At 41.3% G+C, this 15,447-nt stretch overlaps 1 protein-coding gene across 1 annotated transcript; it reads left to right on the top strand.

Moving 5' to 3' along the window:
* The first annotated feature begins 6,355 nt into the window (after positions 1-6,355).
* spo11 (SPO11 initiator of meiotic double stranded breaks) lies at positions 6,356-14,693 on the top strand. The gene is made up of 13 exons (XM_022203384.2): positions 6,356-6,530; positions 8,020-8,133; positions 8,949-9,037; positions 9,412-9,478; positions 9,601-9,709; positions 10,060-10,146; positions 11,264-11,300; positions 11,456-11,565; positions 11,692-11,791; positions 12,184-12,221; positions 12,595-12,671; positions 13,034-13,145; positions 14,574-14,693. The coding sequence occupies exons 1-13, from the start codon at positions 6,418-6,420 to the stop codon at positions 14,691-14,693; spliced, it is 1,173 nt and encodes a 390-aa protein (XP_022059076.1). The 5' UTR covers positions 6,356-6,417.
* Positions 14,694-15,447: the final 754 nt, after the last annotated feature.

Here is a 15,447-nt window from a genome sequence, read left to right as displayed (position 1 = left end):
TGCTGGGAGGAGCAGGAGGGAGGGAGAGAGAGAGGGGCAGAGGGGGAGAGAGAGAGAGAGAGAGAGAGAGAGAGACTGAGACTGAGAGAGTATGTAGTCGTTGTCTAATGGAGACAGATCTAACTTTGCTTTGTTGCCAGTTGGAGAAAGGCTGGAGGCAACATGTGCAAATACAGAACTGATTCGGAAGAGATCTGTATTATGACGTTTCAGTTTATGATGAAGCACGTTTCATCATTGCTTTCCCATAATTCCTAGTGCCTGTGTGGATTCACTAATGACAGATGTGCAGACAGTGACAATGGGTCACTCAATGTGAGTGAGCTTATGAAGAATAAATTTCATATCAGAGAGGAATTATTTGCCTTTACAAGTGAATACTTCAATGCTTTGGGAGAGGTTGCAACACGCAGTCGCAATGCTGCCACTATAATAGCTGCTGGCTGATCTGCAGGTGCACTCTGTGAATACCGTGGGCCATGTGGTTAGGAGACTTTAAAGTCACTTGTCTTTTGATGTCAAAAAGGCTGCATTACTGCCTCACAACTGCCATTTCACGCCGCATTTCTGAAGATATCCAAGCTTTCCATCCCCAGTGCTGGAGCAGGAAGTTTGTGACAAAGGCAGCGGTGCACAGACAGAGTACAGACTGCAAAGGAGGGGTGCAGATGTTTGGCAGCTGCTTCATTCCTCCATCTGCCCCCCTGGCACCAGCACCTCTTAAACACCACACTTTAATGGAACGCTCCTGACCCTCTGGTGCGCTGTGCTCTCGCTGACACAGGCGGAGGGATTTCACATGGCCCAAGAATGACTGCTTTATCTGCACACAACTCACTGCACGGAGAGTGGAGTTTTAAAGGCTGTGTAGTTGAGATGTTTTTTGGCTACAGCTTGCCAGGTGATATTTATGACAATAAAATTAGACTTCAATGGCACAGCAAGAGAGGCTGCCAGACGGCTTAAGCTTTGATTGCAAACAGGGGAAGGGAGGAAGACAGCCAGAGCATGTCTTGGGGTCTTCTACACTTAGCTCACCTTCCTGTCCATTTAATGTGGTTGTTCTTGTCTTCAAAGGCGTTCCACTCCTCTTTTTCCAGTGACAATCTAGCATGGCTTAAAGCATGAAAGCTTGCATAGCCTGCCACTACTCTGTATATCTAATCCTCTATTTGCTTTTAACTGGCCTTTCAGTAGTAGCCTGTAACATATAAACATTTCTATCCGGTGCCTCAGATAGAATCAGCTAATGGCCGCAGGTGTTTACATTACAGCAGTTTCCGACAGGGGACTTGAAAGGGCCTGGGTTATAACTATACATCTTCCCCTCTTTCTCACTTTCTTTTCCCCCTCTTTCATTGTCTCACTTCTTTGCTCTCTTGCCCTTCCTATGAAGTTGGTGAGGTCACATCCCCCCGGTGCTCCTCCAACTACCCCCAGCCCTCAGCTCAGATTGTACCCAGAGAGGGGTTGACAATCCTGGACAGGACAATAGGAACAGACCCCTCTTTGTTTGGGCCTCCATGCCTGGTGACAGTCCCAGTAAACAGTGGGCACAGGCTGAGGCCAGGCTGGGTGAGCTGCACTGAGGGGCCTTTGACAAGGGGAACTAAAGCAGAAAGGCAGAACAAACAGCGTTTGAACTTTCTGTCAACTAAACACATAGAAAAAAAAATGCAGAATAGGTGCAATTTCTCTCAAGTTCGTCTCACAACATTTATTCTTTTGCCAGAGATATGCATTGAAGACAAATTGAGATGTTGAGGCTTTCTAGAAATACACACTAAAATAATTTAGTAAAACAGAACATAGTGCCTACCTGGCTATTGAAAAGAACAGCCACACCTCTGCCAGTGGAACAACTACATTCATGACTACACAAGGGTTATAATCGAGCTCACAAGTTCTTTACATGTGAGATTTATGGTCAGTTTCTTCCACTTGTTTGGATAGTTTTTATTTCATCGAGCTCAAACTCAGTATTTGACCTGGGGCATTTTCAGTGCAAGCACACGCACTCTTCCCACTATGATCTAAGACAACCTGAGCAAATACACACCTCTCCACTTTACTCCAACAGGTTGGAGCATGATACTAAGCTCCAAAGAAGACCACACAGCAGCGCAGTGAAATTTGCCTGCAAACTCCTTCTCACCCACGTAACATTTTCATCTCGACATGATATTGTTCTCCCTTTTTCTTTTGTTTTATCTGTGGTAGGGGTTGGTCCTCTTTCCGTCTGCTTGGTTAACTCTATTTAGGAGCTCAAAGCCTGCGGTCAGAGGTCAGATTAATATTTATTTCATGTGTTGCCTCAGAGAGCAGCAGGCAGCAGTCCTTTGAAGACCTGTGGATGTAGGGAGGCGGATGAGGGACCCACAGATGATACAGTAAAACTTTTTTTCAGGGTAAACTGACCCTCAAATGAAGCAGTGTGGGGTCGGGGTGCAAGGACATGAAGAGGGTGGAGGCACATTTTTCCTTCCCTCCCCGCCCTCTCCGTCTGCCTGTTCTGTCCTCCCTTGTCTACGTTTTTGCCGTAACCCCACTGGGTGCACTGCACAAACCGACGGCCTGTTAAAACAGCCTGACCAGGTGGAGCAGAGCTATTGCAAATGTTCCCCTTCTGGTGGCTCACACTTCCAGGGGCCTCATGAACATATGAGGCACAGCTGTGAGACAGGCAGAAGAAAAGAGAGGGGGTGGGTATATGAAAAAGTTTCGAAGTTCACTTTGAATAGCCTGTTTAGGTTTGGGATTTGATGTCTTTTTCAAAAATCTGGATCCAATATGGATTTTTTTAATATTCCTAAAAGGCTACATATCACTTAACTTTAAAGATTTAGAGTTCAAATAACTGAACTCAGATTTGTGCGTTGCCAGATATATTACTCATGTAGCTAAATGAGTATTCACTAATGGAAAAAAAAAGTTGAGGAGATAAAATATTCATTTAGACTTTCATTAGACTTGAATAGTAAAAAATATGCTTTCAATTAGAAAAAAAATGCAAATTAGAACTTGAAATTGCATACAAACCAATATGCCATTCTTTAAAGAAAGGAAAGGTTTCACAACATCACATTTTCTGGTACGAGATACAAGATTTTCTTATTTGAAATGCTGCACCTTGCAGGTCTCCATGGCTTCACTCACGACCTACTTTCGTCTGGATTTGGTATGTCCTGTCACCCCCATGTTTGTCTGCAATTGGATATGGCACTTGGGAACACCAGAGTAGCTTGGATGTGATTTATGGCTCTCAGCAGTCCAGCCAGATCCATCAGTTATAGTTGGTGTCACTGACAGGCAGAGATACCGTTTTAGTTAAGCTTTCCATAAAGTCCGACTTAGTAGCGCTTATCCACTGCAGGATGTTATCACTCAGGCACTCTGTCACTGGTGTCATCAGCACCTCGACTGGTCTCCTCACCCGGCCACATACTTATCGGCATCCATTACGGAGGTGTGTGGGCCTGATAAAGGTCTACCAAGCTTCATGCAGCTCCAGGCAGAAGTCCCATTAAGATTCCTGTCTGTGTAGCAAGAGGCCTTGGCCCTTTGACTCTTGCTCTCATCACTCCGCAAGGCTATGCTGGTCTGTCAATCAGACGGGGACCGTGGGTGATCAGTCAGGCCCTCTTTAGGAGATGCTGGTCTGAGGAGCCATTAGAGAGTAGGCGGCATAGCCAGACTGGCCAAAAGCTGATGAGAAACAGAGGAGCAAGGAAAGCCTGAGGTAGAAAGTGGGGGGGCAGGGGAGCAGGAGGTGGATGTGCTGAACTATGTGGATTGTGAAGGGAGGGCAGCTCTGTTTTCTATTTGTGAGGATTAGGTTGACAGATCTGTATTTAGTTTCTTTGGGCCTCTAGCTGCAGCTAATCCCCCTCACCTGCAGCGGGTGCCCCCCTCTCCTTTCTTTCTTTCCTCTGACCCTGCAGCCCCCAACTTCCCCCATGTTCTCCCCTCCTGCCCAGCACAAACACTCATCCCGAGACAAGCACATGACTCGTTGCACTCTGTCTCCTCAGGTTAGGGCCTCACACTCGACACAAATCTCTCTTGGGCCGGAGGAGCAGCAGGGGTCTTAGGCTTTCTGGAACAGAAGAAAAAGGACCCCGACAACCTGTGGTCTTCCACATATTAGAATTTTTTTCAGCTTGGGTGAGGGGTTGTTCCTCATCACTAAGAGATAGCAATTACTCAGAAATTAAGAGCCATTACAACGGAAGCAGCTTGTCAAAGCCACTCAGGGGAAAGGGGGACCTTTGGTAAAGCTGCACATTAGGAAATATTCAGGGTCAGGTCAGGGGCACAGACCTCTTCTCTTTAGATCCTGGCTCCCACACACTCTGACCAGGCCTTCACACTGTGAAAGAAAGACCACAGTGCCTCTGCAAACACACACAGCATGCCTGCCAGCAATTCAAAAAGGTGGGGACTCTGCATGACCTAATAGTTACAGAATCTAAGCACATTTCTCTGCTTTAACAATAAAGCAACAACATGATGCAACGAAGAGACAGAAACAGGCTTTGAAAGGTTGGTGATGAAGCACTGTGTGTAATTTCCTCGGGGTGTCATACTTATTTAATGTTTGGAGCTTAAAACTGCCGTGATTAGTCAATTACTGTCTGATACAGTAAACTGAACAGCTAACAAAAGAATGAGCAACATTTATAGCAACTCACAGAGCCCTAGCACACATGTTGGCCAGCTTGGCCCACAACTATCACCAAATTTATATTTAAAAATCACTTCCACATGGCTAACAGAAACAATATATATTTGGTTTCTCGCTGACTCTAACCACAGCTAATTAAACCCCCACCCACTCTATTGAAACCGCCCCCCCCCCCCCCCCCCCCCACACACACACACACACACACACACACAGACACAGTAGACACACCTTTGGACAAGTAGCAGCAAGCTCAGATAGAGGGTCTCATTACTGAGCCGCACTAATTGATCTAACGGGGATTTTTCTAAACACTACCAATAATGGCCTGTTAACTTGCACCAATGAGGTGCTAACTGGCCCACACACATTCCTGGATCTTATTAATGGACGTAGCTTACAAATGTGCCTTGACCTTTGGCTTGAAGAGGAAAACTGGTAGCTTCTTGCAGTCACTTTCAGGATAAAGCATGTCAATTAAGGAGTACTAAATAAACTGTATTTCATATGATGTGTGTGATTGTCTGTGCAATAGTTTATAGACTATGTACCACAATCTATCACAGTGCATCACAGTTTAGAAACTGCCCCACATTATGTGCTCTATACATAGCAGGGTTGAACAGTAATTTAAAATATTATCGAAATTATGACCTGATGCTATATCCAAATCACGAGCTGCTTTTTTTTTAATATATAAATTCAAAATGTGTCCCAATTTGCTATCATAAATGAAGCACTGCGGTGCTGCAGAGATGCCCCAGCATGCAAATCCTGTTCTCCAGACATATGGAAAAATGTTTGTCAGCAAAAACGAGTGAAGAAATGCAAAAAACAAAACATTTCCCACAAAATTGTGACTCATATCACAATACCAGTTAAAATAATTGCATTATGAGCAATAGTAAGTGCTCTGATCTCTCCAACGCAAATAGTAATTCTAAAAAGTAGGGTTTCTGTAGTGCAAGAACCTTTCAGTAATTAAAAGTAAGTAAAAGTTTCTGAATATATATATATTTATACATCTAGCTATGAAATGTAGAAGAAGTAATCAGTAAAGGAAATATAAATACTGTAGGACATGTGCAATATAAGTAAATATACTTGTTACTGAGGTAAGTAAATATGTGTCACATTCATTTTTTCCCATTGATACCATTCAGAAATATAGAATAGGTTACATTAATACATACCATGGTGCAGATATGTCTTAACCTGTAAGTATGGTGGAAGTTACAAGATTGTTCCTGCTACAATCAGCTTTTAGTACCTCACCTTATCTGAAATCACCACTCATAACCTCACTGAATAGCCTGTCATCCGTGAAGTTATATATCTTCACCCTTTCAACCCGTAAAGCATCTTTCCCTTCAGACAACTGCAATGTGAACAAAGAAAGAACCACTATTCACATATTTAATGCTCTGAAAACCTCTTATTTCAGAGATCACAGGTATCTTATTTTTAAAAAATATCCATCCATCACAATAACTTATGACAAAAACATTTCAGGGCTGGCTTTCTGGATCCAGTTTAAACGTGCACCTAAAACCACATATTCTGTGAGCAAACACCGTCACCCACACTAGTTTTTATGTCTAAAGCTGAAACCAGTATTGCAAAGTCAAAACCAATGTATCTTCGCGAGATTTCCGCTCGATTCCTGCGCGGGAACATCTGTAAATGCACTAATAGATGGTCAATGATAATAATAATAGCAACAGTAGACTTACCTAATGGGATCCCGTACAGCAGAACTATTTTCTGAAATCGACAAACTCCGTACCGAGCTGTTGAACAATGTGGAAGTGATGACAGACTGTCGGCGAGCTGAAGAGGACATCAGTCAGTAAGTTCAGTCACCTTCTAACATCGTGTTATGCTAGGTTAGCTTGTCAAGAGTTTTCTTTATCTTTAACTACTTGAACTTCAACAGGTGTCACTGCTGTTCTACTGCAAAAGTTTAATGTCACCAATATCTAACTTGTCCAGTTAAAATGAGTAAATCAGCAAAGAGCAGTTTAGCGAGACTTTACTCTGATTCGTGGTTACCTGTTAGCTGGCTGTACTAGCTAGCTAGGTGATGTTAAATGACAATATTGCAAGAAAGCCGCACTGCTACAAGCTAGCTAGCTGCGCTAGCTAACTGTAGGGTGACCAAACGTACTGTTATCCCAGGACTTGTCTTGTTTTCACGCCCTGTCTTGGTTGTTTTTCACAAAGAGATGAAAATGTCCTGGTTTTCATTGTTTTTCATTGGGCCACTAAATTGAACTAAAATTAGCTAACAAATATTTTTTGTTAGTTTTTTTGTAAGTTTGTGAGAGCTATTTTTGTTAAAGGTGGATTGCTGATATAGTAGAGGTATTTTTTTTAGCTTTTTTTTTGTAATACAGAAGAGGCATTTCTTCTATCATTTAATTTGTTATTTTTGAAATTTGTCATAAGAAAACATGTTGAGTAACCACTTAGAAACCTATCTGAATTTGTGTCTTTGATTATAGATAGTATTTGGTAATATAACAATTTTCTATCTATACAGAAAAGGCATACTTTATATGTATTGAAATTATAAGGCATCTCTGAGTAAACTTGGAGTATCTAATTGCTGGGCCGACTGTCCTGGTTTTCGGTAATCAAAATATGGTCACCCTAACCAACAGATAAAGTTACCTTGTTGTATTTGTAAGTTGTATTTTACTGAAATGATCAGCAATGAAAGCTTGATTTTTGGCATGTGCATTTTACTTATTAAACACAAGCATTTGTCAAAAATAGTAAATGGATAAACACTTTAAAAAAAAAAAAGGAGAGCCACAATTCATGTCACATTTAGTGAATCCAGAGTAAACCACGGCTGTTTTGTCTACAAGAAAGACCAAAATAATATGCCACTCTTGAGACCATGATAGTTGCCAAAGACTTCACAAACAGTACACCACAATATATACAATACACTGTTTTAGAGGAGCTTTCAGTTTCAAATTTCTGGATGCATTTGACCGCTGTAGGCTATTATGGAAATGAATAAACAACAGTGCTTTCTTGCAGTTGACATATCATTTTTGTATTAATGTAATTTAGCACCTTGATTTTTCAGGACTTAGTCAGAAACAAACGTTCTTGTTTGATTGCTGTATCCATAAACAGTTTCTATAATTTTACTGAATTTGTACCAGGGTACATCTAACTATATGGAAAAAAAATCCCAGCCTTGAGCTTTTGACAGCCCACTTTCAAAACTATGTCAATTACTGTTAGTGACAGTATGAATTATTGTCTGTTGTTTCATGGTAAATTTTAGTGTCTTTGATTCGGTGGCATATCTTTACTTCCAGGAGGGAAATTTTGACCCGTATTGAAAGTGTAATCCTTGGAATAGTGACCAGTCTGTCCAACGATGAGGCCCCTGTCCTGGCACTGCCCAAGAGGTCCAGCTGGGCCAATGTCAGGTAAACTTACTCAAACAAACTGCAACTTGAAAAGTTTTTCTCTTCACCCTGAACACTGCAGTCATTTTACACTCTCTGTGTGGGATCCATGTAAGCTTCTTGACCTTTATAAGATAAACACAAGCATTCATGTTGTGTAAAGAAATAAACATTTATCTACACCGTTTTTTTTGTTTTGTTTTTTGTGGGAGGTCAGGCCACACAAGATGATTAGATTGCTGTTTAATTTCCTTAAGGAGGAAATACACACTTCAGCTCTGCCTGAATTCATGCAACACACATTTTAGGCAGGCTGCAAGAGCAACCAGGTGGAAGAAAAAGGTCTAAGCTTTCAACTTTGATTCAGAGACGACTGAAGCTGAAATAACTTCCTGCTGCTTCAAAGATGAAAGAGTGATAAGGAATTGAAAGCACTGTGCCTACACGCACAAACACAAATTTGTAAAGGGCTTTAATGTGACTAGGACGTGGAGACCTGATGCTCAGAGCTAAAAGGACTGCCTGTTCTTGTTCTCATCAAACTTTGCAGCGCTTTCAAGCACAGTATGATTTGGATCAGACCTTTTAAATGTGAGAATCCAATAGATTAAGCGCCAAAGATGAATCGGGAAGGTGATGCGTGGAGGAGCCTTCTCACAGGTAGCCCTCAGGGTCTAGGGAATTTTAGATAACTTGCAGGTGGGATCTGAGTTTCAGAGGTCTGAATGTAAATGTGGTACACAGACAATTTGTAGATTTGTTCAGTTGCTCCTTTTCTTGCACTGTTTTCCACATCTATTTCTATAAGTTTTTTCTTTTGTTCCTTCCCTCTTAAGCTTTAACACTGCCGTCGGGCTCCAAATGAGTTCAGGATGTTCTGTCACCTCCATTAGGAGCGACTGTCCTTCATCTGCCACTAAATTTGGTGAGAAGCTACACGTCTCTTTTTGATATTTTCTCATCTTGTCACATTTGCAGATTTTCAGCTCTTGACAAATAACATTCTTTTTAGTCAAAAAGTCTTCACATGTGTTTAGTTTTTCATGTGGCATTCATTTCTGTTCATTGTGAACATATGCATAAGCAGCACAATGGCAGTGAAAGTTAGATTTAGTTTTAGATGACAAATTGGCAGAGACAGAACATATTGAAAGAGCTTGTTAAGGGTTGGTTTACGGCATGTATACAAAAGAACATCTTTTCCTGCTTTTAGAAAATGTAATGTAGTACTCCTGACAGTGAATTTAGTGTTTGATGTTTAATAATGATAAAAAAATGTCTTTGTTTCTCTGTTCAAAGCTCAGATTGTCAAGATTCTCTCAGTCATCTACAGGCTTGTGCAGAGCAACGCATATGCTACAAAAAGGTTTTATGTTATCATTGCTCCTTTTAGTGAAGCCAATTAACATCTGTTGTCTTTGCATGCCAGTGCATTTCAGTAAAGCAAATTGATTTTGCTCAGATAGTGGTGAAATTGTGTTTCCGCAGAGACATCTATTACAACAACACACAGCTGTTTGGTTCACAGAGAACTGTTGACATTATAGTAGATGACATCTCCTGTTTGCTGAAGATTCCTCGCAGATCTTTACATGTGGTACGTCTCTTTTAATGTGACATGTGGGTGTTTGATTACATGATTGTGTGATTGTCTTGCGGAAAACAAAATCCTCACATACTTAAAGGTTGTAGCAAAATACTTTCTTTTGGAGTGCTTTAGTTCTGATCTCACAGCTGAAATCTGTTAGTTGAATGTGGGTATTTTGTTTTTGCTCTGCTTCATGTCTCAGGAAACACCTGTGTAGAAAAAATACGGTTCTTCTGATCAAACAGAAGCAGAATTACAGTTGAATTCAGAGGGGAAGTCTTGGAAACTGCGTGCATGCATGTGTGTGTTAATGTGAGCATGGGTTAAATTGTATGGGTGTGTAACTTTTGTGTCACTAGTTAGCCACATCCAAGGGGTTAATCTCAGGCGATCTGTGTTACTTGGAGGAGGACGGCACAAGGATCAACTGCCGTTCGAGCTCTGCTGTAAGTTCAACCAATGACCGAGACCAGTTCCCATATGTACTAAAGAAGTGTTCATGTTACTATACTGAGAAACTTTACATCAACTATAGCTGGATTTCTGAGTTTCATTCATTAAGTTACAGTGTACCTCCTGAAAAATGGAGCCATAAGCAAATCAGGTCCTTTTCATTTATATAGCTAAATGACGCAGCTGATGAATTTGCACCGCTGGGCTGTATAATATAATATGTATGGTATGTGCTATCGTCTGCCCGTAAACCCTTGATATGAAAGAGGAAAAAATTTCCATAAAACTAGGAAAGAAAAAATGTCCCTTTCATTGGCCAGACAGGCCTGAAATAGATGAACAGAATTTACAGTTGCAGAGATGTGAAGAATTGTGGTCAGCATGTTCGCGTTTCCTCCTGCTGTACAAGTTTCCATTGCCTGTGGAAAACAACAGATTGAAAACAACATTAAGCAGGTGGAAGAAAAGCTCAATAAACTGCTGCCTTTCATTAACGTACGATTAGCAAAGCCAGCTCTGCTTTAAACCTTCTGTTCCCCAGGATCAAGTTTTCTATCACGGGGAATCAAAGAATGTAAACAAGGGCACTGCATGGAATAATCCTTTTCAGCAATGAAACAAGGTGGACCTGCCCATTGTTTCTTGTATCACAAAGTGAAAGTAGACACGACTATTGTGGGGATAATACAATCCTGTCCATTAACGGGTGAAATCTGACACCAAATTCCAAATCACAAGTGTGACTACAGATGGTAAGACTCGTATTAACCCCTCTTACTGAATCCAACTCATAACTTCATGGTATCCTGAGGAGACAAAAAGTTTGGATGGTGTTCATAAAGCCCAACAAAACCTATTTTTTAAAGGCAATTCTGTTGCTTCTTTTTGTACATTGCCACCTTTTACAGCAGATTACTGGCACCAGTTTCCTACATTGTGTTCTGCAGATGACAGAAATGTGTGTCTCGTAACTTATGTATGTCTTACTTGGACATGTGATGCTAAAATTGGTGTATAAGGCTGCATGCAGTGTCAAACACTCCATCACACTCCAGTACGACTACGCTTTCACTTGCTCATCACATTTTTCTGACCTTGTTTTGTTTTCAGGCTGTTGCAGTTTCATCAAATATTGTTGGAATTAGAAGTATCCTTTGTGAGGTCTGTGCAAATTCGCAAATCCTTCCTTTTTGCCCCTCTTTTCCACTTAAATATCATGCACTGCATACACTGTATGTCTTTCTGTGTGTCATGTGGAAAGGTTGTATGGTTTTTGCAGCTGTTTTCTTTGACCGTGTTCAGATATTGTATCATCTGCAAAATTTATCATGATAGTCGAGAAGGATGCAACGTTCCAGAGGCTGCTAGATGACGACTTCTGCACAAAGCTCTCTCCTTGCATCATAATCACAGTGGGTTTCTTGTTCTTTTTCTTCCACTACCTTTAAATGTGACCTAAATTATGATTGTCTGAATGTTCTCTCATGCCAGAAAGAGCAGTATTCTGTTTACTTAGTAGGTGTGTTTGCGTGAATCAGGGCAAAGGCGTGCCAGATGTGAACAGCAGGTTAATGGTGAGGAAACTTTGGGATGTGCTGCGCGTCCCCATCTTCGCCCTGGTGGATGCTGACCCTCACGGTACGACAAATCATCTCTGAGTGCAAACCGGTTTAGTTCTCACACATAGTTTGCATATTTCAACACATTTAACAACACTTGACTCTTTTCATCTCCACACACACACACACACACAGCTGGGTCGCATTCCCCGCTAAGCCAGAAAACATTAGCACCTGTCCAGTACGTCATGGTGCCTAGTCTGGCTATTATTCCCATTGGCGTGATCTTGTCCAGGCGGGATGGCTCTGTTTCCGTCGGTCTCCATACCTCTAACCCTTTTCCCAGCGCATGGCGAGACACATATGTAATGCTTTACTTTGTTCTGAGCTCCGTTACACATCTCTGAGGATAATTGCTCTGGTATGTCAGTGATTGCAGCGCGTCTCTGTCTCTCCCTCTGATTTTCCTAGGCATTGAGATCATGTGCATCTACAAGTACGGATCAGTGGTGAGTCCTGCCATGCCAGTTATTCCTGTACTCCACATTATCCAGTGTGGCCTGTTTAGTGTCTCCCTGTTAGCAATATGTAATTATGCCCCTCTTTGAGTAAGAAAAAAAAAAGGGGGGGGGGGGGGGGGGGGGATCACGCATCTCAGAATATTTAAACTGACATGAATGTTGAGTGATCACATGGCAACATATTTCTTGATTTCTGCGGTGTTTGTGCAATCATCCTTGTGTCACTGTGAACATGTGTCGGGCATAACCACATTACGAAGGTGCAGCGCTGATTATTTGTGTGTTTGTTTGAAACTCTGTGTATAAGCATGCTGTGCGTCTGTGTGACTGGGCGTGTGTGTGCGTGTGGGTTTTTCCACAGGCAATGTCGTTTGAGGCCCACAGTCTGACCGTCCCCAGCGTTATGTGGCTAGGCCTCCTCCCCTCTGACCTCCAGAGGTTTGGACTCCGCATTCGCTACTTCCTACTTCCTCCTCCTGCCTCTAATTGGGATTATATTCTGGGGACATTTAGATTGTTTGTTTTGGTTTCTGTTGCTGTTGCCTTCACTTTTTTTTTTCCTTTCAGGAACTGCATCTGAGAACATATCGAGTTTTAAGTATACATCCCCTTAAACAAATTTAGGCTAAAAAGGATTTTTTTTTTTTTACATGCATTTAATTGTAGTCTATACAGTTTTCTCTTTATGTTAACCCCCAAAATATACACATAATTCCTGTGCATGAACGACATCCAGCAACAGACGTGTCAGAAGAAATCGATTTGGTCATATTTAGTAATGTTGAAATTGTGTTTTTTAGGTTACGAGTTCCCGAGGAAGCCCTGATTCCGCTCTCCAAGAGAGATGAAGGCAAACTCAACAGCCTGCTCCAAAGACCATACTTAACCAGCCAACCAGACTGGCAAAAAGAGGTGAGTGAAAGGAAAGAGGGAGCTAAAATGAAGAGAGTAATGGGGAGAATGGAAGTGGCATTAGAATATGTGGATTTGATCCAATGTGATGAATTGAAGCATCGAGTGTTCTGCTATTTAGATATCAATTCTGTCCTGGCATGAGATCCAGTACTTTTTATTTTTCTCTTTCAGCTGTTTGGTATTCTTTTTGCTAGGTGTGCCAGTCATGACTTAAAATTTTCAGTACAAAACCTTCCAAAAAACAATCGTAAAACCAAAACAATAACGGCATTTAAACAATAACAGCCCAAACTCTCAACCTCAGTGATTCGGTCACTGACACTGACTTGGCGAAAGGAGCAATCGGGTGAAATGAGGAATCCGTTTTGTGGGAGAAATAAGTTAAAGGAGTCCAACACACTCTCAGTTAAACCAGCAGTTTGGTGCAGTTATTTAAACAGAAAATTACCACAACTCATACCATCCAACAAAATGAGAAGGAACAAGACAAAACACATCCAAGCGTCTGGAATTGCGGTGCAGTGACACATAGGGTGAATTTACAAATATTGACAACAAAGTCAATCCTCGGTGAGTTGATCACTCAGTTGGTTTGTAACTCACTCTGACAGGGATCAGTAGGTTGTAAGTTGCCAAGGGAGAGAGAGGACGGTAATTCCTGGAAGAGTAATCCAGCTCTGAACAAACACAACTCCACCACTTGGACCACAACTGATTTCTCAGCAGCTCTACACACAACCTTTTCGTTAGTAAAACAATTATTGAAATAACACGGGCCAAAATCATCTGAACGCTGCCTTCTTCAGTGTGTCTGCCTCGACACGCGTGTGTATCACCGTGATGCTTGGCTCAAAGAGTGCTGGGAAGCATATTGTGAGGGGACTGACTGACAAAACGTTTATGTTTGTTTTTTAAGAGTACGGATGAACTTGTTGACTGGTTTTTGCAAAGCACCTTCAAATGAAGGGGGCGATTGCCATATTATGAATTTGTTCTACTAAAAAAACGAAGCTTGAGATGAATGTGTGTTTTAGCTTGTTATTTTGAAAGTAGTTTAAATAAAAGTAAATATAAGTTATCAATTAAAAGAAAACACTGAATTTTGTCACTTTCACACCCACAACTTGCCACACTGAGCTCTTATGAGCCTACTTGGGAAAATATTGGCCTCAGGAGCGCTATTCATTTTTCAAAAAGGGAAGAAAAAGGTGTTCTTCTTCAGAGGTTTACAGTTGTAGCGTTTTGCTCATGTGACACATGGTAGAGGAATGTGTGTGAGAGGACTCCAAGCTCAGTGGTACTGAGGATACAGAGAGCCTTTCTGCTGCAGAGTGGCTGTTAAACACCTAATGATTTATGCTTGTTTGTACGCTTGTATGCTTGCTTCCTCTTGCATACTCCTCAAAATTGTGTTTGCTCTTGTAGATGGAACTGATGCAGCAGAGTAAGGTGAAGGCTGAAATACAGTCGCTGGCAGCCATAGCTCCTGACTTCCTCACCAGCATCTACCTGCCCAACAAGCTGCGCTATGGAGGCTGGGTATGAGCACGATGCTGCCCCTTAGTGGAATCACAACTGAACTGCCGAAGTTAGTTTCAAAACTTAAGAAAGATCTAAGATGCAGCTGTTACACCTGACTTTATTAGATTGAAGTATTAATATAAGTTTGTAGGATTTTCATATTTATTTGTTAAAATAATTTATTTGACCATTGTGTCCATACTGCATGTAACTGTTTGAGAAATATATTAAAACTCTGTGATCCCACTAACAAGTGAGCGCATGTGTTTGGTCTCATATCCTTCTTGGCAGTGCTCATATTCTCAAGATGTTTGGCTCTGCAGTATGTCAGTTACTTTCATTTCATTGTTCTACAATTAAATTTTTCCAAGTTTGCCTTTTGGGATTTGCAACTGCTTACATTTATACTTTCTGATGTAAAAATCACCAGTGTGCTCATGAAAATTAATTGACTTGGAGTCATACTGTCTGTAAAGGTGTTTTTTTCGTAAGTGCAAATTAGGGGTCAAGCTGGTGTTTTTGTAGTCTGTTTACCAGCAGCTGCAGGAAATGTGTATTGCCATGAACTACACTGGGGAAGAAAACTTTTAGCTCTTTTTAAAAGTTTCGTCAATCATCATCACTAACATTTTAGGAAAAATATACAATACACATTACATGTTATACATGCGGTTTTCAGGAAACATATTATTGTGAAGCAAGATTAGATACAGAGAGGCTCAATTTTAATAAATGTGTGTCTGTATTGAATTTATGTATTTGCAGATTTATATTCCCT

This window comes from Acanthochromis polyacanthus, chromosome 6 (assembly GCF_021347895.1).
Source record: "Acanthochromis polyacanthus isolate Apoly-LR-REF ecotype Palm Island chromosome 6, KAUST_Apoly_ChrSc, whole genome shotgun sequence".
NCBI lineage: Eukaryota > Metazoa > Chordata > Actinopteri > Pomacentridae > Acanthochromis > Acanthochromis polyacanthus.
The sequence above is the reverse complement of the archived record's forward strand: the minus strand, read 5'-3'. Positions and strand labels throughout refer to the sequence as shown.

Excerpts from the sequence above, each read along its gene's own strand:
- spo11 (XM_022203384.2), top strand. The coding sequence starts at position 6,418 with ATGGGATCCCGTACAGCAGAACTATTTTCTGAAATCGACAAACTCCGT. Across the intron at positions 6,531-8,019 it reads GCTGAAGAGGACATCAGTCA|GAGGGAAATTTTGACCCGTA; the intron begins GTAAGTTCAGTC and ends CTTTACTTCCAG. Across the intron at positions 12,222-12,594 it reads TCTACAAGTACGGATCAGTG|GCAATGTCGTTTGAGGCCCA; the intron begins GTGAGTCCTGCC and ends GTTTTTCCACAG.